General features: G+C 44.4%; 1 protein-coding gene across 8 annotated transcripts in view; it reads right to left on the reverse strand.

Moving 5' to 3' along the window:
• Positions 1-27,050, reverse strand: part of HELZ (helicase with zinc finger) — a 1,413,339-nt gene that overhangs the window by 642,454 nt on the left and 743,835 nt on the right. For all 8 annotated transcript variants that reach the window (XM_069199901.1, XM_069199892.1, XM_069199898.1 and 5 more), the window contains one exon: positions 11,296-11,414. In XM_069199901.1, coding sequence (XP_069056002.1) covers positions 11,296-11,414 — 119 coding nt within the window. The remainder of the gene's footprint in view (positions 1-11,295; positions 11,415-27,050) is intronic.

Below are 27,050 nucleotides of genomic sequence, written 5' to 3' on the forward strand. Positions count from 1 at the left end.
AATCATCTACCCTTGGTATGGGGTGAGCACCTGTCTTGGTGACAGAGTTGAGCCCTCTTTAGTACACACAAAACGTCATCTCTCTCTTTCCATCCTTGGTGTGAAGTTTGGGGACCAAGACCACTGGGCTAACCCAGGGACTATTAGAGTGCTCTATCACTCCAAATTCCAGCATCCTGTGGACCTCCACTTTGATGCTTTCCTTGACTTGGTCAGACTGTCTGACTATTTTATTCTTGACAGATAAACTGTCTCCTGTGTCCACATCATGGGTACACAGGTGTGTCTGAACAGGGGACAAAGAAAAGAGCTCAGCAAACTGCTGTAGGACTTGCATGCAGTCAGTTTGCTGTTGGTTCGAGAGGATGTCCGAGTAGACAATTCCATCCACTGAGCCATCTTTAGGGTCAGTTGAGAGGAAGTCAGGGAGAGGCTCATTCTCTGCTTCCTGATCCTCATCAGTAACCATCAACATGGTTATGTATGCCCTGTCATTGTAGAGTTTAAGGCGGTTAACATGAATCACCCTCTTTGATGTCCTGCTAGTGTACAGGTCCAAAAAGTAAGTGACCTGACTCTTCTTTTCTAGCACTGGGTAAGGGCCACTCCATCTATCCTGGAGTGCCCTGTGAGCCACAGGCTTCAGAACACAGACTTTCTGCCCTGGCTGAAATTCAACCATTGCAGCCTTTTGGTCATACCACAACTTCTGGAGTTGTTGGCTAGCCTCAAGGATTTTGCTTGCCTTTTCCATGTACTCTGCCATCCTGGAGCGGAGGCCTAGTACATAGTCCACTACATCTTGTTTAGGCTCATGGAGAGGTCCAAAAATCAGCATAACAGTACTTCCAGCCAATGACATTTAAAAAAGGTTGTTTATTCGTTATGTCATCATTAAAATCAGCCAACATGTTTCGCTCCAGAATATCCAGGGGCCAGGATCTTCCCCTTGAATTTTGACCGACATGTGGGACTTTCGGTGGCGGCAAAAGAACAACTGTGCCTTCTCTGCTCCCAGATTGCTTTGGGTACATATATGCACAGTACCTGGAGGCTGCAGAGTTGTGAGATGACCCCAGGCATCAAAGACAGGTCAAATGGGAATACAAAATTAACATCTGGCTATGACATTCTCCACAAGACAAACTATGTTTTCTTGGAGGACATTCCCTTTCACACTGAAAGAATTTTTGAGAAATGCTTGAATAGTGTTATAAAAAGTGGCCAAAATGACCAAGGGTAGCTCTCGATCAGTGTTGACTGGTGCAGGATGAAAGCAACTAATATCAGACAAATGGGTTGTGGCTATATCGGCCTGCGCATGTCACAACCGGTGCAAAGGATACTGACACGAAGTCGCAGGCACCACATCTGAACACGCACAGGGGTAATGCTTCAAAGTTTTCCAGATTCATTTTGATGTTTGGGAAATATTTTGAAGGTGAGGAATCTGAGATTAGTAATCTCTATCAGAAAAAGAGTTGATGGAAGCTGAAAACATGATACTGGCACGACTAGCAGAAAAAAGGAATTCACAGCAAAGGATCAGGGAGTTGGACACATTTTGATTAAACAAACATAAATGACACTGGACTTCACCGTGAATGCCTTTGAGGAGTTCACTGAAGAAAGGGATCATACTTGAAGTAAAAAAAATGGCTAGTAATTGAGGAACGTATAACCCAAGAGATGAGAGGTTGGGGGATAACATCTTTTGACAGATAAAGAATACTTTGTGCTGCTGTGTCTCAGTCCTACCTTCTGCTCAACAATCTAATAATAAAATAACAATGAGATAGAACTATCTGTTGGCTACTAACATAGGATACAAGCTAAAAAGCTCAATAAAAACTTTGAAAAAAGAAAGAGAACTGGTGAAATTCTTCCAATAGTGTGCCAAAAAATATATGGTTCTGATATCGGAGCTCAGGCCATATAATAATGGTGACTGTTTGCATGTTGTCTATGGCTGCTATCACAATGAAGATAGAACACTGCTCTATTAACATTGACAACCAAAGGTTTCCAGTCTACCTACGGGGAATAATTGAAGCATGTGAATTTATTAAAGAGCCAATGCTACAGAACCTCTGTTCTTATATGCAATTGTAGCTCAGAATAAATCACTTGTCATGTATCATGTGTTTTCTGTACTACATTGGCATTGACTTGCACGCCTTGGTTTACAATACATCTACTTAGGCATTTAGTTTCTTGGATTGCCATTCTAGAGCATTAGTTTTAGATAGCGATCACAGAAGTATGTTTGAAGCTGTCAGAGGACCCTTGTTCCACTTTGTGAGAGTTATATGAACTCTCTACACTTTCATGCAAACTGATCTGAAAGAAGACTGATGCCAAACACAGAGTTAAAGCCCAAAAGTGTTGTTTGCATTACTTTTAGATTAGTGGCTGCAGCAGCTCAACTCCAATTATATTACTGTCAAAGAACAGAGCTGCAGTTTGAGACTTCTCCACTCCATTTCCAAGTGCTCCTGAGCTTCCTCGATCTGAGATGCCATCTGCCTCTTCCTGTAGCCATTCAACCTATCAACTTTGGAGTGGAAGGGGATTTGAGGAGAGCTTTTGTACAGCCAGTTCTGAATTTCTGTCACCTAACTTAAGTGCATCTGCCTGAATTTGGCCCTTGAGTTTCCACTGATGAGACGAGCCAGTAGGCGATCAGCAAAGTACTGTTCAACTACCCAATCCACCCCACCTCTGCACATCATGTAAAAAGGGCAGAAAAATGACTGCGGAAAGTCCCAAGTCTTCAACAAAACACAGGAAGGAGCGGGCCTGTAGAGGCATAGTACAGTGGCCGGCCAATGTAACTGTGTCATTTCAAATGTCGCTATTCTTTAAATTTACGTATATTATCTGATGTTAGTTAGTTAAGCCAGATCATTGACATTGGAGGTCCACAGTTTTTGGTAAAACCTTCCTCAACTACTTTGCCAAGCCAGTTTTGGGCCATCATGGCTAGCCAGAAGCCCTTGTAGTGCAACATTTTCAAGGTTACTGTTGCTTTCTAGACCTGGGTGCAAAGGTCCAAATTGGCAAATGTAGCCTCCAAAAAAATATAAGTAATTAAATTTTACAGATCTATATGCAGCCTTGGCTTCTGACAAAAAATACTAAAGGAAAAAGATATTTACCTTCTGTGGATACCCTTACTGCAGATCCCTCACTTTGTGAATACCCCCAGGAACCTGACCGGATCCGGAGATTTTTCTCAGCATTTCCCTTGTGCAACTAGGCTCAAAGTCCGTTCCAACCTGGATGTGATGCTAAAACTCCTATATAGTCGCCACTGCTGCACGCTTATGTCAGTTTCTTTCTGATCTCTGTCTGCACCACTGGATGCAGAGCCATAAGAAATCAGGTTCAAACACTGTGCCAATTGAAAATCTTACTAACAGATAAGTTACTTACCTTCGGTAATGCCTTATCTGGGAAGGACATATTCTAGTTGCAGATTCCTTACCTTAGAATTTCCTGCAGACGTCAGTCTGGATCTGAAGATTTTTTTTAGAGCAATACCCCTGTGCACCGTTAGGTGGCGTCGTTCGGCTCTGCATCAGTCGTTAGCGTCGTGCACGCCGGATATGATGTTGCGGGTCCTATGTAGGTGCCACCCCGGCATGCTGACGTCAGTTTCTTTTCACGACTTTGAGTGCAGAGCCATGAAGAACACTGACCACTGGTGCATTAAAAATTGGGCCCTGATAGGGAAGTTCCTGTCCTGAGCAATCACTTCACAGACATGGGAGGATGTGTGGGTCGGTAAGGAAAGATAAGTTACTTACCTTCCTAATGCCTAATCTGCGTAGAGGCATTCGAGTTGCAGATTTCTTACCTTAGAATTTTCCCCAGGTGTCAGTCTGGATCTGGATTTTTTTCTCGAGCAGTACCCCTGCATGCCATCAGGTGGTGTCTGTCGGCTCCGCATCCAGTGAATGCGACATGCGCGTGGGATATGACGTTGCAGGTCCTATATAGGCACCACCCCAGCGTACTGACACGTTTCTTTTCACAACTTTCCACATTAGAAGCGCAGAGCCTTGAAGAACACTGACCACTGGTGCTTCAAAACTAGGGACCTGAAAGGGAAGTCCCTCTCTCTAGCAATCAGTTCGGAAAGCGGGGAGGATGGGTAGGTCGGTAAGGAATCTGCAACTAGAATATGTCTCTATCAGATAAGGCGTTACCGAAGGTAAGTAACTTATCCATCTGAGAGAGACTTCTAGTTTCAGACTTCTTACAGCAGAATAGATACCCAAGCAATACCATCCTTGAAGGTGGGTCAGCGCACCAAGGTCATACTGGGAAGTCCTCAGAGACCGAACAGAAAAAGTATCCATCTCTTCGGACCTGACTGACCAGACAGTAGTGTAGGTGAATGTGTGCATGGATGCCTCCATTGCTGCCTGACAGATATTCAGGGCTCGAACTCCGCATGCTAAAGCATTGGTTGCAGCTGTCGCTCTGCTTCAGTGAGTGCACAAGCCCTCTGGGGGTTGCTTTCGAGCCAATGCATAGCACATTTTAATGCACAGAACAACCCACCTGGAAATGGTTATTTTCTGCACTGCCCAGCCTTTCCTCACACCCACTTAACCATTAAAGAGTTGATCATCCATCCAGAGCTCTTTAGTATGATCAAGGTAGAATGCTGATGCTGTTTTTGGGTCCAGACAGTAGAGTCTCTCCTCTTCTTTAGAAGGATGTGGGGGGGTGTAAAAGGTAGGCAAGGTAATGGATTGGCCTACATGAACGGGCGTAACCACCTTAGGGAGTAATGAAGCCCCAGTGCGAAGGATGACTTTGTCAGGGTAGATGGTGAGGTAGGGTTGCTTAGATGACCATGCCTGCAGCTCACTCACCCCTCGGTCAGAGGTAATAACCACAAGGAAAGCTGTTTTTAGTGTCAGAAGCCTGAAAGGACAATTGTGGAGTGGCTCAAAAGGAGCGTACATCAGGAATGTCAGGGCCAAATTCAAATCCCATTGGGACATGGTGAATGGGGAAGAAGGAAACATGTGGGTAAGACTCTCAAGGAACCTATTAACATTAGGAGACTGAAATAGAGAGGGCTGATCGGGTAATCTAAAAAAAGCAGAGATGGCAGATAAATAACCTTTGAGGGTGCCCAAAGCAGAGCCCTTCAGGGCCAAAGAAAGTATGAACATGAGGACCTCAGAAAGAGAAGGAGTCAACAGACTTATCTGTACACCATGCCACAATTGTATTCCATTGACAGTCGCATACCAGGTCCATCCACCAGTCCAAAGGGTCTTGCTTGGAATTAAAAGGGGCCAGCGACCCCTCCCAACCCACAACTACACCCCAATCCATAAGAATACGGGTCAGGATCCAACACAGGGAGGAAGGCCCCTTCCAAAATCTCAGTTGGCAATAAGGATGGGGTTGACGCCGCCTGGGGGCACTAGCAGGGTCAGGAGCGTCGACGTCAGAACCAGTTCCAGGGAAGGTTGAAGTGGCACGACTGACACCAGTTTGGATCCAGGGAAGGATCCATGAGTGCCTCATGGAGCCAAGACCGAAGCGGCCGAACCCGAGGGGGCCCCTCCTATTTCGTCAGGGTCCGAAGGCACTCCAGCAAAGCCAGGCTGCCCAAAGATTCGGTGCAAAACCTCATAAAATTCCTGGATTTGGGCAATGGTCGCTCCGGCTCCCAAAAATGCAGGGCAGCACGGAGCTGACCCAGTCATAGGCCACGAGGATGGAGGCCTAGAACGATAGGGGCCTCTCCACTCAAAAGATTGGGGTTTCATGGCCCGGCACTCAGAGCAAAATTTTGGGTCCTGGTTGCGCTCCCAACACCACAAGTTCACGAGGAACGGATCTGCCATGGACATCACTGTTGACAGGATCCACAGGGCTTGAATCCGGTTTTGCGTGAAGTCATCCTTGATGCACCAGGAGTGTACACACTCATAGCTTTGACAAAAAGTCAAAAGAAGACCAGTCAAAAAGTGACTCGGGCGTAGCTCTCTTCAGATCAGCCATGGCTGGCTTAGAAAGAAAAGAACTGATGTCAGCGTGCCAGGGTGGCACCTATATGGGACCAGCGACAACAAATCTGGCACGCACAACATGGATGACGGACACAGAGCTGCCTGACACCACCTGATGGAGTGGAGGGTACTGCTCGAGGAAAATCTCCGGATTCGGAATGACGCCTGGGGTAAATTCTAAGGTAAGGAATCTGCAAAGAAGTCTCTTTCAGATATAAATTACTTGAGTCCATTCTGTACAACAGGGAGGAAGGAGGGTTAGTGAGGAATGTGCAGTCTGAGTATCTTCAGAAGGAGCACTAGCCAAGTTAAGTAGCTTTTTTTTCTGATGGATACTTTTAACTACAGATTCCTTTTCATGTGAAGAGGCAACCAAGCAGTACCTTCTCAGGTGGTGGGTCTATGGAACATCTCAAACCAGGAAATCCTGCAGGATAGAACGGGCAAAATGCTTTTCCTGCTAAACATGGCTGTCTATGCATCAGTGTTTCATGAACATATGAACTGACAACCACGTAGCTGCCTGGCTGATGTCCAACATGTGATACCTCTGCTCAGTTGTAGCAGCCTTTGTTGGGGTGGAATGAGCGTGAAGTACTTCTGGAGGCTGATTTATGGCCAGAACGTAAATCATCTTCATGCATAAGACAATCCATCTGTAAATGGTTCTCTTCTGCATAGATTTACCCTCTCTCGCCCCCAGGAAACCCCACCAGATGTTTGTTGGTGCAATCAATGTAGAAGCTCAAAGCTCTCTTGGAATCGAGGAAATGGAGCCTTTTTCCTCTTTAAATGGATAAGGTGGGGCGAAGAAGGCTGGCAGAGTGATGGGCCGCCCTATGTAAATGCGCGTGACTAAGTCTAGTGTCATTAGCGCTTTTGCACAAAGATGGTATTTGGTTGCTGGAAAGACAGAGCTTGTAGCTCACTCATGCAACAAGCTGCCATGATGAGAGAACAGCTGTGCATTGTTTCAAACAGGGCACACATTAGATAAGTGAGGATGGAATTAAGGTCCCATCGACTTATCACAAAAGGTGTTGGCGGGAACATATGAATCAGCCCTTTCAAGAAACTAATCACAATAGATTATTTGAACAGTGATGACTGATCAGGCAGGCAGGAAAAGGCAAAAAGGATTGCTAAGTAACCATTACCTGTCACCACAGTAAGGCCTTACTGAGCAAATAAAAGACACAATAACAGTGTGTCAGCTAATGGTGCCTGTAAGTGTCGGATATTGTGGAAGGAACACCAGACAACACACTTCTACCAGCGTCCTGTGTAAACAGTTTTCGTAAAGGGACACCTGGCTGCCAAGATAACAGCAACTACTTCGGGAGGAAGATCAAAAGCCATGAACTGTGGCTGCTCAGTCTCCAAGTATGGAGGTGTAGGCTCTGCTACAGAGAGCCGCTCTGCTTCAATGACAGCAGGTTCTCCTGAAGGAGCAAGTGAAGTAAAGGACAGAGGCTTTCGGTCAGTAGTTCTGGGTACCACACTCTTTTTGACCAATCCGGGCCACTATAATGACTTGGGCCAGGGACCTTCCTGATTTTCTTGAGAACTCTTGTCAGGAGTTGTAAAGACAAAAGTTCCAAGAGCTAATCGAAGCGAAAGGTATCTCAATGTGAAAATTTCCTTGAGAACTCCAACATACACAAGTCTGGACAATGCATGGTCAGTGAAGTAATGAAAAGATCCACCTTGTATTCTCACTATTGTTGGAAGACGCCAGAGCCACCTCAGAGTCCAGCTGCCATTCATAATCCTATAGGCAACGTCAGTTTGGTTGTGTTTGTAATGGCATTTAAAGATCCTGTCAGGTGATGTACAACCAGAAAGATGCCAAGGCCATTCAGCCACTCCCAGAAGTGCAGGGCCTCCTGGCACAGAACCCACGACCCCACTCCGTCTTGTTTGGTGCAGTACCATTGTCTGTAAGAAGCTCTATAGTTCCTCTTTGATGGCTGGGAGGCATGCTTTCACTGCCAAGCATATCACCTGCCACTCCAGCAAGCCAATGTACAGAGGAGCTTTTGCCAGAGACCACAGTCCCCTGATCACCTCCCAACTCCCCAACGCTGCATCAGTCAGAGCTGTTAGCTCTGGATGGAGCAAGGAGAGGGATCTGCCACTGCAGGTCATCATCAGTTTCCTCAGACACCTGGATGAATCCAAAAGATTCCCTTGGTGCTGAGCCCCCTTAGATCTTGGATCCCACTGCAGAGCCTGTCTGTGCAACTTGGTGTGGTCCACCAGCAGGATGAGGAAACCAAGAGGCCAGGAAGCCAAGAAAATTCAGAGCCGCTCTCACTGAGAACCAGGTCAAAGTTTGAAACATCAGGATCATAGCCCAACTGTCCTTGACTCGTTAAGGTGGAGGGAGGCTCAAAAGAGCAATAAAGGGAAGTCAGTGTGAAGGAGTCAAATTATTCTTCGGCACATGATAGGAAAAGCCCAACAATGTCAACAAGTCGTCAGGAGGTGGCTTGCGACTGTTTGATGTGAATCTGCCTTCAGCAGCTAGTTGGCTAAGGTATGGGAAAACTGGTATTCCCGGATTTCAATGATGGGCAGCAACCGCCGTCATCAACATCACCCTAGCTGCACTGATAAGGCCAAAGGGGAGTATCGAGAACTGAAAGTGCTTGTGGCCTAACTGAAACCGCACTTAGTGTTTGAGGGACTGCGGGACAGGAATGTTGATGTATGTATTCTCAAATCCATCGCCACCATCAGGTCTCTTGGATCCTGAGGCCAGAGAAAGCATTTTGAGTTTCTCTTTCTGGGGAAAGAAGTTCAGAGGGCGAAGATCGAGCACAGGATGGAGGACTCTAATTTTTTCGCCACCAAAAAAGAAAGTAACAGGGACAACAACTGATCCTAATGTCTGATGTTGGCACACACTGTCTAACTCCCTTCGTCAAGCGAGCCCCAACTTCCTATTAGAATATGAACAAGTGGTCCTCCAGGAGAAGTGGTGTAGGAGGAATGTCAGGAGGAGGTGACTGGAAGCAGAGAAAGTAACCATTTTGCACAATCCAGAGCACCCACTGGTTGGATGTGATGCTCCTCCACTTGGGGATGTAGGAAGTGAAACAGCATCCTACCAAGTGCAACTTAAAGTGGTTTTGAGGCAGCTGAGAGGGGAGGGGAGGGGGATGGAACTAGGTAGTATGTTGTGCACTGGGGAATAGGGCACTGGCACCTGGATCACAGGCCTTTGCCTCTAAAGTCTTCTTGCCGAGGTAAGGTGTAACGTTGCCTCTGAAGGTATCCCTTTTGAAAGCTTGGCAGGCATGAAATTGCTGGGCACACTGCCGTACAGGCTATGACAAAAAAAAAAAAAAAAAAAACTTTTGCTTTGCTCCCTTTCAAGAGCTCCAGAAAAGAGTACACCTTGTCTCCTAATAGAATTAGTGCCATCAAATGACATGTTTATAAGGGACTGTGGGATGTTGCTTGAAAAAGCGATAAATCAAATCCAAGCTGGGCTTGTCTAGACTCCATGCGCTTTGATACTCTGTCTGGTAAGGTGATTTGAGACACATTAGGGTTGAGGTGACGTGAAGAGGTCGGCCCCACTAGGCTCTCTGGGATTGGTGCAGAAGGAGGAAAGTGGGTTCCCCAGAGCAGGTCCATTTTGCCTTGCAATATGCCCGTTTACTGGAAGGAACTATCCTGTCTTTGCCCAGCAGTGTGTCTATCAGGGTCTCATTAAAAGGCAGAAGAGGTTCCTGTGCAGTCTGTCCTTGATGGAGGACTTCTAGGAGAACATTTGTTTTAACCTCAGTGATGGGCAATATAATGTCTAATACCTCTGCTGCTCTCCTAATAACATGGTGAACGAGGCATATTCTTCAGCAGCCACAACCAGTAAAGGGGAGTGGAGGGGGAGGGGGGGGGGGGGGGTTGTGTCAGTGTCAGGAGAAGTGTCTAGGCTACTAGCGAACTGTAAGTCAGAAAATAAGTTCTGCTCTTCCTACAGGTTACTGTCATCATCATCAGGATCCAATGCCTCGGGATCAGAGTGGGAAATATGGTAAAGTGGATGCAATGCCAATGGAGGTCACTCTGGGTGGGCTTTAGAGTCTGAGAAGACTATCTGTTACCTCTCTGGCATTGGTGCTGAGGTAGAAGTGCAGGGGGTTGTGGTGTGGGTTGCAGCACTGTAAGGGATGTAGGACTCAGCATCATACCTGAGGTTGGCGTGACCTCAGTACACCGTCAAGTACCACAGTCAGTTTCTGAGAGAAATTCAACCAGTGGCAAACTGACTCGAGGTCACCTTGGATCGTTAGCGCCTGAAGGTGCTCCAGAGGGATCCAGACAGACACCAAATAGTTTCTCCATGGCCTCCCTGAATTCACAGAGTTGTTGAGCATCTCCATTGCACCCAGGAAATCAGGATACAATGGAACGAGGGACGGAAGCAGTTCCTTTGTGTGAGTATTTGCTTGCGGCCTAACAGCATCCAGGGTATCATGCAGTTCCACATGGTAAGCGCGGAAGGACAAAGGGGAGCAGTGTTTGACCTTAGATGCTTAGTTGATTTTGTCAACCTTCACCTCCAAGAATATCAATTGTGAAAGTGGCCACAGAGAACATATAGACCCTCAACTTCGACCGAGATGTCTTGGACTTCTGCAGGTGCAACTCAACGTAAAATTTGGCCTTGCGTTCACAGATGGACTAAAGGTTCATCTTTGCACATCTATCACACTACGTAGAATTGTCTTTAAAGCCCATAAACAAGAGACAGATCTGGTATGGGTCTATCATCGACATCTGTTTGTGGCAGTTCTTGCAAGGTTTGAAACGTTTTGGGAGAGGACATGTCCCTTACTCATTATAAAAGCTGTAGAAAAAATAAGGAGCATCCTCTGGGTCTGCGCTGGAAGGAAAGAAACAACTTAGAGCGAGGAGGTGGCGGCTATGTATTTGACCCAAAGTCACATATGGACTGGAACAGACCCGATGTAAAGTTGCACAGCGCCACCTACCGATGCCTTAGGGAATTGTTGAGAAAAATATCTGGATTCAGTCTGACCCCTGGGAGTTATTCAAAGGACTTTGGGGTTAGAAGTGTTAATTAGATCATTTCTGTTTAAGCACATTTTAACACATTTAGAAAATTAATTTGATGTGGGTTTGTTATCTTTACTAATGAAAAATTAACTTACCATTTCCTAAGAAACACCCACAAAGAGAGATTTAAATTGAATTATATGTGAAATGAATAGATTCTTACTTGCATATGGTCTCCAGCTAGAACAAGACGTGTATTTTTATTAGCCAGAGCTAGAGGCATGATGGTCTCGCATTCCATGGCTTGTGCAGCCTCATCCAACAGTATGTGAGTAAAAAAACCTGCAGAACACAAATAACGAACATGAGCAACAATAAAGTACAGTGAGTCACAGATATTCACACATTCTACTAAACACCATAGTCCACGTTAGTATATAAACTCTTACTGAAAGCGAACACACAAAACAAAATGCCGCTACCAAGTTAAGTGCAAAGATACAATTCTCATGTATGCAAATACTCAATCTCAACCAAGCATAAAGACCTCCAAAACGCATTCTTAAATAATGCATTGTTTTAATTCTAATTTAGAAATGTAGAAAAAACAGTCAGTTTAACAAGATTTGCATTAAAAGCGGTCTTGAGGACAGAATTGGCATTCTCTTTGCAGAATAAATTCTCCTGGAGCACATCAGATGACCGTCATAATGGGTAACCTTGGATTCGATCCTACTGGCATTTCCCTAATAACGAAATAGAAAATAACTCAATAACCGAGTAGTCATTTAATCTCCTAGTATTACTGAATTGTGCTTAGAATATCAGTTGTGACCTTTCATTTATACTCCTCTATGTGTTACTGAAGGAAATCAAGGCCTGTACAACCAAGTGAAGGCTTGCAATCATTTCTAGGGGGCTGGAGAGAATCGACTTGAGTAAAGCGGTCTACACTTCTCACAATAATACTCCCATAGAAACACCGAAAAACTGGGCAATACCTGAACGTACGAGTAGTTGCCTTGTATTCAGGAAATGAAGTTTCATACAATTAGTGCGTACTAAGGAAAAACAAAAACAAGTAAATCTCATTAACATAACCTCTTTTCCAATTTGGATGCCGAAGAGAATATTGAGGACTAAATAAAACATCCACTGTTCTTTCCAATAATTTAAGGAATGTCTTTTTAAATGCACCTTTATTTTCTCATGAAAATCCTCTCCCCCAAAAGAGTATGAGTACTTAATTTCCTGTAACGTTTTGTCTGCAAAACAGTTAGAAAATATATTGAAACAAAGTCAGCCTACTTGGTTTAACCAAAGAAAACAAACGATTTCAAACTCCGTTTTTTTACTTACTCAACATTGGGGAACCCAGATGCATAAATAAAACTGCAAACCGTCACAAAATACCTCCAAGCACAGAAAAGAAACAAAGATGGGAATCAGGAAGCCAAAAAACAATCTACAGGGAGTGCAGAATTATTAGGCAAGTTGTATTTTTGAGGATTAATTTTATTATTGAACAACAACCATGTTCTCAATGAACCCAAAAAACTCATGAATATCAAAACTGAATATTTTTGGAAGTAGTTTTTAGTTTGTTTTTAGTTTTAGCTATGTTAGGGGGATATCTGTGTGTGCAGGTGACTATCACTGTGCATAATTATTAGGCAACTTAACAAAAAAAAATATATACCCATTTCAATTATTTATCATTACCAGTGAAACCAATATAACATCTCAACATTCACAAATATACATTTTTGACATTCAAAAACAAAACAAAAACAAATCAGTGACCAATATAGCCACCTTTCTTTGCAAGGACACTCAAAAGCCTGCCATCCATGGATTCTGTCAGTGTTTTGATCTGTTCACCATCAACATTGCGTGCAGCAGCAACCACAGCCTCCCAGACACTGTTCAGAGAGGTGTACTGTTTTCCCTCCTTGTAAATCTCACATTTGATGATGGACCACAGGTTCTCAATGGGGTTCAGATCAGGTGAACAAGGAGGCCATGTCATTAGATTTCCTTCTTTTATACCCTTTCTTGCCAGCCACGCTGTGGAGTACTTGGACGCGTGTGATGGAGCATTGTCCTGCATGAAAATCATGTTTTTCTTGAAGGGTGCAGACTTCTTCCTGTACCACTGCTTGAAGAAGGTGTCTTCCAGGAACTGACAGTAGGACTGGGAGTTGAGCTTGACTCCATCCTCAACCCGAAAAGGCCCCACAAGCTCATCTTTGATGATACCAGCCCAAACCAGTACTCCACCTCCACTTTGCTGGCGTCTGAGTCGGACTGGAGCTCTCTGCCCTTTACCAATCCAGCCACGGGCCCATCCATCTGGCCCATCAAGACTCACTCTCATTTCATCAGTCCATAAAACCTTAGAAAAATCAGTCTTGAGATATTTCTTGGCCCAGTCTTGACGTTTCAGCTTGTGTGTCTTGTTCAGTGGTGGTCGTCTTTCAGCCTTTCTTACCTTGGCCATGTCTCTGAGTATTGCACACCTTGTGCTTTTGGGCACTCCAGTGATGTTGCAGCTCTGAAATATGGCCAAACTGGTGGCAAGTGGCATCGTGGCAGCTGCACGCTTGACTTTTCTCAGTTCATGGGCAGTTATTATGCGCCTTGGTTTTTCCACACGCTTCTTGCGACCCTGTTGACTATTTTGAATGAAACGCTTGATTGTTCGATGATCACGCTTCAGAAGCTTTGCAATTTTAAGAGTGCTGCATCCCTCTGCAAGATATCTCACTATTTTTGACTTTTCTGAGCCTGTCAAGTCCTTTTTTTGACCCATTTTGCCAAAGGAAAGGAAGTTGCCTAATAATTATGCACACCTGATATAGGGTGTTGATGTCATTAGACCACACCCCTTCTCATTACAGAGATGCACATCACCTAATATGCTTCATTGGTAGTAGGCTTTCGAGCCTATACAGCTTGGAGTAAGACAACATGCATAAAGAGGATGATGTGGTCAAAATACTCATTTGCCTAATAATTCTGCACTCCCTGTACAGGGCCAGATCCACAGGGGGAACTGGTCTTGAATAACTCAGATCGGAACTCAGTCTGCATAATTAGCATGTGACCATGGGTTTGAGTCTAGTCTATACGGTTTGTCTTCAGCTCGGTGTGGCAGGTCTCACAATCGGCGGATTTCCGAATTGAAAACGCTTTTAGTTCCTGGCATTTTCTTTACAATGATAATTACCATTTTCCTACTAGCAAGTTTTTAGAATACCACCTTTGTCTGCCCCAAAAATACACTCTCAGAGTAAATTGGCTCAGAAGAATGGCATAGAAACTTTATCAGATTTACTTTACAGTTACTGCAAATGACAAAGTGCGATTATGGGCTCAATTTCGAGTTTAGATGGTAGATATTCTATTTCAGTCAGTGGTAGATTTACCAGTCCAGCCATGGGGACAGTGGAAAATTCACAGTGTAGATGAATAGGTCCAGGGACAGAGGATCAGACAGTAGATCCGATTTCCCCCAGCAGATTTACAGCAAATGTGCTAATAGCAGCAATACTTTTGTCAATGACTTATGTCCCTGTCAAAATTACCACAAATGTGTGTAGGCCCTTAAAAGGAACCTTTCTCGAGGAGGCATATTCTCAGTACTCAAATTATGCAACAAATGTAGACGTTGTTAGGGTTCCGTGCATGATATGGGTCTTACACTCAATCAACGGATATCTTCGTAGATTCATTATTACCCTTTTCAACAGATTTACCTGCAGTATCAAGAAGTAATAAAAGCTGCACCGAATTACGTTAGTACAACAGAGTCTCTACCAAATGCACCAATTCTGCAATGGTTATGTTACCACTTACAGAGGAATTACTGCACCCACCATATAACTTACTGAATACTGATCTGAAGCAAGATCACATTGAAAACATTCCGACAAAAAATGAAAGTCAACAAAATGTATTTTCCATTGACGTTTTGTAAACGTATCTGGGTACATAATTCAAATGTCAGAGTTCAATTTAAAAACAACAACAAAAAAAAACAAAGTATTTACCAAATAAACACCCTCCATCTAAAGAATTATTATAAGCTGCATTTTTAAAACTGGGTTCATTGTAAAATGTATAGAAAAAAGCTTTAAGGAGGGAAGGAAGAGATAACAGTGTAGGACAGAAAGAATCCTCATAAAAGGTATGCTGTGGCATGGGCACCGGAAATTTCAACTAGTGTAGATGAATTACTGCTCTACACTGCTGTCAGACGGTGAACATTCGATAAACAAATTACTCTTAGCTAAAACAAAAAAAACAATAAATAAACCTGAAGTGGAAACATCTTGAAAAAGAACAACAGTGAACAAAAGGAGAGAGGTATCAAAGTGCAATGCAATTCAATTCTGCAATTCAATTTATTTATTCCATGATTTGGGACACCAAAGAGGTTCACATGCAAAAAAACGTACACACACCAATAAAATAATATAAATACAGTTCCATATAAAATTAAGTTCTTACAGTTACTTTCTCTAAAATCATAAAAAGAAAGTTCTCCCCTCCCACTCTTTACCATATACCTCATCTATGGCAACGCGAGTACTATGTTTAAAAAAACAGACTCCAAAAGAAATCATTCTTACTGACTGCCCCGATGACCTTATGAGAATGTCCAGATTAAAATCACAGTTGAAAAATCATAGTATGTCCCTGGTACCAGAAGCCAAAGATCTAACATAGGCATGCTACCCTCTAACCAATCACTTGTTTATACAAAACGCATTTAAAATCAATAAATCTTTATAAGATCCTTCCTCCAAGGTAAGTCAAGGGACTCGTCCAGCAACAACCAAACATTACTATATTGAGTCTGCGCTGGCAAACCCCCACACTCACCAATTGAGAGGAACTTGAAATAGGTTTAAATAGGATTTAAAGAAATTAAAAATCCTAATACAGGACATTTCATTTGGTGGATTATATAAAGCGTTCAAGGTCTCCCTCGCTGACTGAATAGTTAGTCGCAAAAAGAGGGGTTTCAGCCATTTTTTCAGGCGAATGGTTAAAGCAGGGCAGACAAATAAAACATGCTTAATATTCTGTACCCCCCCCCCCCTTTTGGCACAGGTCACAGATATTCGTGTTTCCATCCCATTTGGAGATTAATTCCCTGAGTGGCACTCTATCTAAACTAATTAAGATGAAAAGGCACCTACTCCATGAGGGAGATTCCACACGCGACAGGGCTAAGCATATTTGAGGGTCACAGTTTTAGTTACTTTCTCAAGACTCCTCTATAGGAGACAAGACTACTGATCCATTAAAAAAACCTTTAGACCAGGTCACCTCCTTCAGGATTTTTTTTAAAGAGAAGTATGCAGTACCGTTATTGAAAGATCCGGATCCAGCTGTAACAGCTGATCGGCACAAGTATAACTTCTGAAAAACCTGGATTTTCCTCCCAGACTGTTGAAGATTTCTATAAAAGCCAGGTTTCTCAGAGTTCATTTCTCACTATGTACTAGACAGTGGGCCCTCCAGACCACCGCCGCAAGCCCTGGATATAGAGATTCCTAATGCCGAATTCTAGCCTTAAAATGGCCACTAGGGCCAAGGTATTACGGGAGGCAAAACGTCTTAAAATACACCCTTCTATTTATGGAGGAACTCCCATTTTGAGATTTAGATACATTCTATTGCATACAAGAAGGTGGCTGGAATCTTTGCTTGGTAGGCAGTGAATAAATGAAGAAAGTGGCGCTGGACAACTGCATTATAAAAGGCCACTAAACCTTGCGCTTGAGATAGGGCCTTGCTGATATTATTCCGGATATGATCATGATCACTGAGAGCCGGATAGAATTTTATCTAAAAAAACAATATGAGTTTACCTGGTCTAGCTTATGTTGCCCAAGGTACCAAGATAGATTAGCTTTATTTCCAACTTTTTTCCCCATGAATCGTACTACTTGAGATTTAAGTGTATTAATTTTCAAGTAGTGCTGCACAGAGTATTGATTCAGGGTGGCCAACGGTGATTTAGACCTTTAGGAGTAAGGTCCATCACTACTTTGTCATCCGCGTATAGAAAGCAGGCATTGGAGCGGCCACCTATTCTAGGCGCAGAACCATCAGCCTTCGCAATAGCAGCAGGCAAGTCGTAAATGTAAAGGGAAAGCAGCAGAGGTGCCAGTATGCAACCCTCCCTCAGCCCATTTTTTGGGATGAATTTGGAAGACAAACCCTGCTCTCCTTCCAAAAGGACTTTGCACCAGGTGGATGAGTGCAAAGCTATAACTAGGCGTAGCAGGCAAGGCGGAACCCCCAACCTGAGCAGTTTCCTCCAGAGGGTCTTCTTATCCTCCCTATCAAACGCAGTAGAATAGTCTATAAATGCGCCATATACTGCTCCTCCCCTAACCTGAACGTATTTTTCATTTATCGTCTGCATTAATAAGATGTTATCAAGCGTATTATGTGCCTTTCTAAAGCCAGCTTGTTTCACGGGTAGAATTGCATTTTCCTCAACCCAGCTTGTTAGATGGATTAGAATGCTTTTCGCAAATAACTTACCCACTGCATCTAACAAAGCAATTTGGTGACAATTTTGGGGTATCGATCTATCTGCCTTTTTAAATATTAAGACTATAACACTTCCAGTCCAAGAGTCCAGAATACTTCCTTGAAGATAGCAAGCACGGAAGACCGCATAGAGAATCCTTGTCCAAAGTTGGAGCTCTCGTTTAATGACTGCCATTGGGACCTCGTCAGGGCCCATGGCGCTGGATGCCCGCATGGACTCCGAGTCCCTCTATCTCTTGCACAGAGGGTGAGCCGCAGTTGGCGAGATCTATATCCTTACTTAGAGAGGAGCCACTTCCCCTATCTTCATTTCCCCATTTTCTTCGTAGAGGGCTAGAAGGTACTCTCTCCAACCTCCCTCTGCTATTGGGGGAGCCACAGGGGATTTAGGATTTCCTCAGCAGTCAGAGATAATCGGCCAAAATTTACTAGAATTTCTAGACACAGCAGCTTCCCTCAAAGAGTCCCTTTTCTGGCCGGCCATCTTCTGCCAGAGAACCACCTTCTTCTGAGCGCTTCTTCTTTTTAAGAGGGTTATTTTCCTACTCCTACCCTTAGACTCCCACATGTGCTGCTGTCTTACCAATTTATTAATTTCGCTGTTTAGCTTTAAGATGGAGAACTGAACTTTGTGATGGTTGGGCTTAGTACGCTCAAACTGACTACTAACAGTAATAATTTAATGGATCTCCCCTCCATGCATCAATGTGTCTCACCGTTTTTTCAAGCAATTCTTACGCAATTAATATTTTAGCAGGTGTCCAGTACAATTTCCCAGTTTTCCCATTAATACTAAGATTTTCCCTTTAGGTTTCAGGAATCTATTGTGGGCAGCTGAAATTTTTGATTTTAAGTTAAGGATCTTGTGATCACTTAATGTGGTGTCAATAATTGCCATATCCTCGACTGATTCTACAATATTATAAGAAGCCAAATAATTGTCTATGATAGAGCTACTCTGAAAAAACTTGTGAGTGTAGGCTGTCTGAGAGTCTGAGGGGAAATGCCCATTTAAAATAATACACCCAAGATTCCTTAGGCCTTTCAAAAGGAGATAGCCTCTTTTATCTGTTCTAATCCTAAGGGGAACTTGAATAAGTGGAATATTAGACACAATTTCCCTCTCTAATCGACAAAAGGCGGAGAGTGTTAAATTTGAGATTTTACAGTTTAAGTCCCCCCTTATCAATACCTCCAGGGCATTTCCTTGCAGGTCTGAGCTTGTAGCGGAGATCTGATTAAACATCTGTTGCAGAATTATATCATACTCTCTTTCAGGGGGTATATAGACATTTGCAATTAGTAGGGGAGTTTCCCTACAATTTTCCACAATTGGGTAAATTCTCACTATCTGATGGAAATTTGTAGAAGCAGAATAGCAAACACACTTCCATTTGTGGCTGTCGCTTAACAATATGTAATACCCCCTTTTGCATGCCCTTTTTTTTGCAGGGGTGCGGGAGATGGGCCTGCGAACAAAGGACCAAATAGCCAGGACAAAGTCAGATAAACCCCAGGTCTCTTGGATTCAGATTAAATCCGCTTTCAAAAAGCATATAAAGTTGAGTTTTTCTGGATAATTCCCTATTCTTGCTGCATTCCAATAGAGCATGGAGATATTAAGGTTAGTGATTGGGAAGTACAAGCTTTCCCTTCGCCCAGGTACTGTTTAAGGCCTCCGCCAACCAACTCCAGTTTTCCTGTTTGGGCCCCAAAAAACGCGAAGGATCACTTTCCATGAGTTTCACCGCCCTTACCCCATGTAAGAGGGAAACTTGCACATTTTCACAAGAAGATAATGAGCAGTTGTCCACTTGGGGGACGGTACTATCAAGGGGGAATAAGGCATGGTATGGCGCATGCCATATAAGTGGACTTACTATGCCCCAAACTGGGACCACATCAATGCCTTTACACTGTAGCTGTGCGCTACTAGCCAAGATCAGTTTTGTAACAGTTTTAGAACAGAACCAAACTTTTGCCTTAGTCCCTCCCATACTCTGGTCAAGATAAACCCGCCTAATATCACTACCCTCAAATAATTTGAGCTCCTCTATATCGGCAAAGCAAGAGAGTAATAAAGAACGATTTAAACTTAAGCTCGAATCAAAGAGAGCCCAGAACTCAAAGCATTCAGGAGTTTCACTATGTCTGTGAGAGATATTCTTCCTTCTTATTACTTCTCCACCTTTATGTAACTTGACTGGAGGATACAGAAATGATGCATTTAGATACGTATTATGGAATGGAATGGAATGGCAGATGGGTTTAGGCCAGACACATCGCTTGTTGCTACAGGAGGATAGTTCTGGAGCCCTCCTCATCATTGGGCCTTGTCAGGTAATCGTAGAGTAGAGGAAGAACCATCCTTTCCAGTGTGTTTCGACTTCACCTTTGTCTGGATCAGATCAGGATCTTCTGGGCTTTTCCTAGACTCAAAGTCCTTAAACTTAACCTTTCCTTAGGTTCTTTTTAGAAATGTATCACTTTCTCTTTTTCTCCCCTTTTTACCTGCTCATTTTCTTCCTTTTGGTGGCCTTTCTAGCCAGGGTCCCGTTCTGCTCCCTCTGTGCTGAGTTGACATGGCCTTTGGGCAAAAAAAATGGGAAAGGGAGGCACCTGAGAATTTTCCTTAGCAAGGGGTTCAAGAGCAGAGTTGTTAGCCGGAAAAGGGCTAGAGAAAAAGTTCTCCGGGTAGTAAACCATACTCTCTTGGGAAGCGAGATCACATAAGGTAGCACCTTGTGTACGCGTGTAATGCTTGCCCACCTGTGTTCCTTTATCAGAATAAGAAGGCTCAGGCCTTAAAGTCACTGGAACACTTAAAAATAAGGATTGCATATTCGAGCCAGAAGAGGTTAGCCCCTGATTTTGATATGTCCGCTTTGCATTGCATTTTCATCTACGCAGATATTAGTATTTTTTTTTATCTGAAAGGGCTTTCAGTATAGATAACAGAATATCTTGAATATGATCTGAGTTTGTTATTGAGTTTTCTAGGAGGCCCAATATCGACAAAAGGATTCTTTCGAGACACTTAAAGGACTCCGATAACATTATGTATGGATCGGGGGCCACTAGGTAAGTGTTCAGAGCACGCAAGGACTGGAGTTTCCGACTTTGTTAGAGAAAAAAGGAAATGATCAGACAGAGTACTGCTGAATCGTCTTAGGACTGTGGAGCCTAATTTGGATTGGGTAAGCGTGGGCATTGATGGACTTGTTGGAGGAAGGATCCTTACCCCATTAGCCACATTCAGATCTATAGCAGGAAGAGTTTAATCCCGTATTTCAGCAAAGCTGTCTACATTGTGGCCACCCCCGATCTCAAGGGAGGGGTGGTAGCGTGGGGTGGTGGGGGGAGGGGGAGACTGGGGTAGGAGTGCTCAGAACCCCCCACCCCGTTGGGCAAGGGCAAGTCATATGTTGGACTGAAAGCTCCCTCCACGTCCTTCCTTAGGGAATTCATGTTACTAGAAGCAGGACAATTTATTAACTTCCCGTCTAGTGTCTCAGGAGGATCCTTCTGAACAAATGAAAGAATGGAATTTAAACTTTTTATATTCAAATTAGCGATTCCCTTATTTCTTAGGGGTTTGGATTTAGTTTTTTTTACGGGACGACTAAGAAAGGACCTATTCCTTTGCAGGCGTTTAGCAGTCATCCTTTTCCTTTTCTTCCCCTTTTTGTCCCCCTGGTCTCTTAGCCCTCTTTTTCCACACTTTTAGGCACTATAATGTCACTGAACTCTGGGGGGCACACAGGTTGGTCCCACGATCTTTGGGTGCTCTTACAACTGGTTCAAATTTGAGCAGAGTGGCTCATAAGAGAAAATTAAACGTGGAATATCCAGGGGGGGAGCTCTAGAATTAAACAATTGCCCCCCCGTAACTAAAAAAGCTACTGTTGGAGGTCTTGAGGGGCCTCTGCTATCCAGTGGGATGCAACAAGGAAAGAAGGGGGGGGGAACGAACCAGAACCCTTTAAGAGTCTCCACACCTTCTTCTGTGCTTACCCCCAGTCCTGGTCAACGACCTATGAGCAGGCAAACCTTCAAGCGCCCTGCCGCTTGCGAGTCTTCTTCCCAGCCAGGGAACCACTGCCGCTGCTGTCACGGCTTGCCTCTTTGGGCCTTTGCCCCCTGCCTCCTGTCTGAGGCTGCTCAGTAAACTTAAAAAGAAAGGGTGGCAGTCAGGGCCGGGGCCAGGGTTGTGTCCGGGTCCAATCCGAGGGGTCCAGGTGGAAGAGAAACACGATACACGGCCGAGCACCGCTCAGCTCCGTTCTGTCGTGAAGCTCCGCCTTCCCCACGTCACATCTTGTCGTCACGTCTTGTTGTCACCACGCGTCTTGACAAACTTTCAGCACCAGTACGCACTGCCACTGTTCACCACTTCTGGTGTCTCTCTTGATTGAATGCTCGCTGCTTTAGCACAACTAAACTTAAAAGCCCCTGAATTGTGCAAGTCTTCTGTTCTTCAAGGAAGCAATGTAAGAGTAAGAGGAAAACACTCCAGGAAGAAGGATGCTGGGTGATGCTTATATACAGCCTTGTTAGTCACTTCCCAGTGAAGAATTAAATTGGTGGGGGGCTACACAACACCATGAACCGGCACATAGTGGTACTGCTTTTTATAGTTTCTGGATCCAGTCTGACACTTTTTAGAGACTGTTATTTCCTTACGTGACTTTCAGGTGCTTCACCCAGCTCGCAGTGGAAACGTCCCGGAATGGCACAGCTGACAATGCTGGACACTTATTCTAGAAAATCTACAGCTGTCAGAAAGTAGCGTACAAATAACGTCACCCCTTCTCACGCTCCAAGCAGAATGCAAAAGCAAAGATGGTTTCAGGGTAGAGGAGCGCATGAATAAAGACAGGAGTGAAAATGAAGACGTGCATTAAAAGATATCTGCACAAATTAAGTACATTATATTGATGAATGTTTAACTACTTTTCTGTTGATAATCTGGCAATCAAACCTATGTATACATTTTAAATGCCACAGCTAAGATTGAGGTGTTACAAGATGCAGATAATGCCATGTCCCATAGTTGCCTCAAAGAATGAGCAGTACACAGGGAAAGGGCTTGACATCTCTTATGGCAGTATCACTACTCAGATTTTGCACTCTTCTCAAAATAGGAACATTGCTGGGAAGAGGCTGCCCTTTCACTGGCAGACTCCGGTGTGCTCATGCCATAACCATGAGATTTTTAGGAACAGACAGTAAATAAAATAATCCCATAAACACTTCTTCAGTACACTGATTCCTAAAGCCTCAAAGGCACTGCAGTTGGAACACAAAACAGAAGAAAAGAAAGGAATGCTTTATCAAATGCTTCTTACCCACTAGATCCGTTACTTTAACGAGTCTGAAGAGAATGTCATCAGGGTTTTCAGCATTTCTGTGCTATTAAAGAATTACACCAACGATATGCAGATGTACCAACTCTCTCTATTTCATAAGTATTAACAGAAGTACTTTCATAACAGGGAAGATTCCTTAGAAGTGTTATGCTACAGCTGTAAACCCTGATCAATGGCTTAAAGGAGATGTTGCAAGAATCCGGAGGAAAATAAGGTATAAAATTATTGAGCTTATTTGCAAAAATGCAAAAGATCAAGCAAGATTCTAAAGTTCCTGTGGTCAGTGTCTCAGAAAACAATAAAATAAAGTCTATTAAGTTACAGATACCATAAATACTCATGAAGTCAACTCTTCTAAAGTGCCTAGTGACACTGGACAGAAACAAATATGTGAGTCCCCTAGCTGTGAGAAGAAACTCTGGGGTCAACTCTAAAAGAATAAGTTACTTACCTTCAGTAACGCTTTTTCTGGTGGATACAGTAACTACCTGTGGATTCCTCACCTAAAGAATTCTCCCCTCGCGCCAGCCCTCGACGGAAATTTCTTCTAGCTCTGCACGTCGACGATGACGTCACAATCGCCCGACTCCACGTGACGCCACATGACGTCATCCAGGCAATAAGAAGCCCTCGTCGACGTGCAGACGTCAGTTATCACCATTTTGTACGTGCCATAGAGGCGAACAGGTTAAACCTAAAGAGTACACATTCATCCAAAATAGATGAAAATAAAACATTTAGTATCAAACTCAATATAAATCACAGTTATGAATGCTCAATTCGAGATAGAAATAAATATATACATATATGTATAATTCCAGTCCAAAATGTCCTTTTCACTATCTTAATTTGCAAAGGAAAAGGATATACAATGAATACAACTATATGCATGAAACAGCTATATACATATATATACAAGACCAAGGATGCGCACCCAAAGAGATCTTGGTTTGACCAGTCGGGCAACAGGGAGGTGGGTGGGACCGTGAGGAATCCACAGGTAGTTACTGTATCCACCAGAAAAAGCGTTACTGAAGGTAAGTAACTTATTCTTCTGATGGATTCACCTACCTGTGGATTCCTCACCTAAAGAATAGAGTCCCCAAGCAGTATAACCTCCGGTGGTGGGTGCCCGAATTGTCAAACCAAGAAATCTTGCAGCACCAAGCGAGCAAAATGGCCATCCCTCCTAACCTCAGAATCCAAACAGTAATGTTTGGCAAAAGTATGGAGGGATGCCCAAGTCGCTGCCCTGCAGATATCAGCCACAGGAACACCTCTAGCCAAAGCTGATGAAGCTGCTTTGGCTCTGGTGGAATGGGCACGAAGCCTCACAGGTGGATCCCTCTTCGCCAAAGAATAGCAGATCTTAATACATAGAATGACCCACCTGGATAGCGTTCTCTTGTAGACAGCTCTACCTTTCCTCTTCCCCACGTATCCAACGAAGAGCTGTTCATCCTGTCTGAACTCTTTCGTCCTGGCGACGTAGAAGCTCAGAGCTCTTCGTGGATCCAGCCGGTGGAGCCTCTCTTCCTCCTTGGATGGGTGAGGTGGAGGGTAAAAGGAAGAGAGAGTAATTGACTGCCCCAGGTGAAAGGGTGTAACAACCTTCGGTAGGAAAGCCGCCTTGGTCCTCAACACCACTTTGTCCTTAAAGAAAGAAAGGTATGGAGTTTCCACAGTGAGAGCCTGAAGCTCGCTAACCCTTCTGGCAGATGTTATAGCCACCAGGAAAACAGTTTTGAATACTAGGAACCGTAAAGAACAAGAGTGCATTGGTTCGAACGGAGCCCCCATAAGAAAAGTTAAGACTAAGTTAAGGTCCCACTGAGGCATAACGAATGGTGTGGGTGGATACCTATTAGTTAGTCCCTTTAGAAACTTTAAAACAATTGGTGATTTAAAGAAGGATGGTTGATCAGGAAGGCACAGAAAAGCAGATAGTGCAGACACATAACCTTTAACAGTGGCAATCGCACAACCTTTCTGTGCCAGATGGAGTGCAAATGACAAAATGTCAGATAAACCTGCTTTTAAAGGATCTAAACTATTCTCTCCACACCAGCTTGTAAACTTAGCCCAACGATTAGCATAGATTGACTTGGTGGAGTGTCGCCTGGCCGATAAAATAACTTCCACCACATCTGGAGGGAGCGAAAAGGAACTCAGATTGCCCCGTTCAATCTCCAGGCATGAAGATGCAGGCTCTGGAGGTGGGGGTGTAGAATCTGCCCCTGCGACTGCGAGAGGAGGTCCACCCTGCAAGGGAGACGGAGCGGAGGGCACTGAGAGAGTTGGAGTAGGTCCGAATACCACACCCTTCTCTGCCAATCCGGAGCTATTAGGATGACTTGGGCTCGGTCTTGGCGGATCTTCCTGAAAACTCGAGGAATCAAGGGTATGGGGAGAAACGTGTAAAGTAACTGACCCTTCCAGGTCATCTGAAACCCGTCCCCTAAGGCTCCTTGCACCGGATACTGGAGGCTGCAAAATAGCGGGCACTGCGCATTCTCTTGAGTGGCAAACAGATCTATTTGCGGATAGCCCCACATCCTAAAGATACCCAGAACTAGATCTGGATGAAGACGCCACTCGTGGTCTAACGAGCTGCGTCGACTGAGAATGTCTGCACGCACATTCAGGACTCCGGCCAAGTGATGTGCAATTAAGCAAATCTTGTGGTCTTGAAGCCAGGACCAGAGACGAAGAGCTTCTCTGCAGAGAAGATACGACCCCACTACTCCCTGTTTGTTTATATACCACATTGCAGTCGTGCTGTCCGTTAGAACTTGGACTGACTGGCCGCGAATGGAAGGGAGGAGGGCCTTGAGTGCCAGACGTACTGCCCGCACCTCTAACAGATTGATATGTAACTTCTGTTCCCCTGGAGACCAAAGGCCTTTGATCTCCAGGTCCCCCAGATGAGCTCCCCACCCTAGAGTGGAAGCATCCGTTACCACCGTGGCCACTGGAGGAGGCAGCGAGAACGGCCTTCCTTGAGACAGGTTGTCGACCGCTGCCCACCATCGAAGATCCTCTGCAGTGTCTCTGAGATCTTTATCGAATCTTCGAGATCCCCTTTGTGCTGAAACCACTGCTTGCGGACGCACCACTGGAGAGCCCTCATGTGCCAGCGTGCTTGAGTAACCAACAGTATGCAAGAAGCAAACAGACCGAGCAGACGAAGGACCTTGAGGACTGGAACTACCGCTCCATTTCGAAACATTGGAATCAACGCCTGGATGTCCTGAACCAGCTGGGGCGGAGGAAAGGCCCGATTTAATGTCGTGTCCAATACTGCCCCTATGAACAGGAGGCGTTGAGAGGGCTCCAGGTGAGATTTGGGTACATTAACTGAAAAACCCAGGTTGTACAACAATTGAGTCGTCGACTGGAGATGGCACCGCACGAGCTCCGGAGTTTTTGGCCTTGATCAACCAATCGTCCAGATAGGGAAACACAGGTATCCCCCTTCTTCTGAGCTCTGCTGCTGCCACCGCCATCACCTTCGTGAAGACTCGAGGTGCTGAAGTAAGACCAAAAGGAAGGACCGCAAACTGATAATGCTGCGATCCCACTACAAACCGGAGATACTTCCTGTGCGATTTGAGGATCGGAATATGAAAATACGCATCCTGCAAATCGACCGACACCATCCAGTCTCCTTCGTTCAACGCCAAAAGAACCTGTGAGAGGGTCAGCATTTTGAATTTTTCCTGTTTGAGAACCAATTCAAAATCCTCAAGTCCAAAATCGGTCTCAGCCGACCATCCTTTTTGGGAATCAGGAAGTATCTTGAATAACACCCCTGACCCCTCTCTTGCTCGGGGACCAACTCTATCGCACCTTTTTCTAATAGGGATAATACCTCCTGCTGTAATAGGAGAAGATGGTCTTCCGAACAGAAGGATGGGCGGGGAGGGAAGGTAGGAGGGAATTCCCGAAAGGGAAGAGCGTACCCCTTCATCACAATGTCGATGACCCAGGAGTCCGATGTTATGACCTCCCACATTGGAAGAAAACAGGCAAGTCT

The sequence above is a fragment of the Pleurodeles waltl genome, chromosome 7, assembly GCF_031143425.1.
Source record: "Pleurodeles waltl isolate 20211129_DDA chromosome 7, aPleWal1.hap1.20221129, whole genome shotgun sequence".
NCBI lineage: Eukaryota > Metazoa > Chordata > Amphibia > Caudata > Salamandridae > Pleurodeles > Pleurodeles waltl.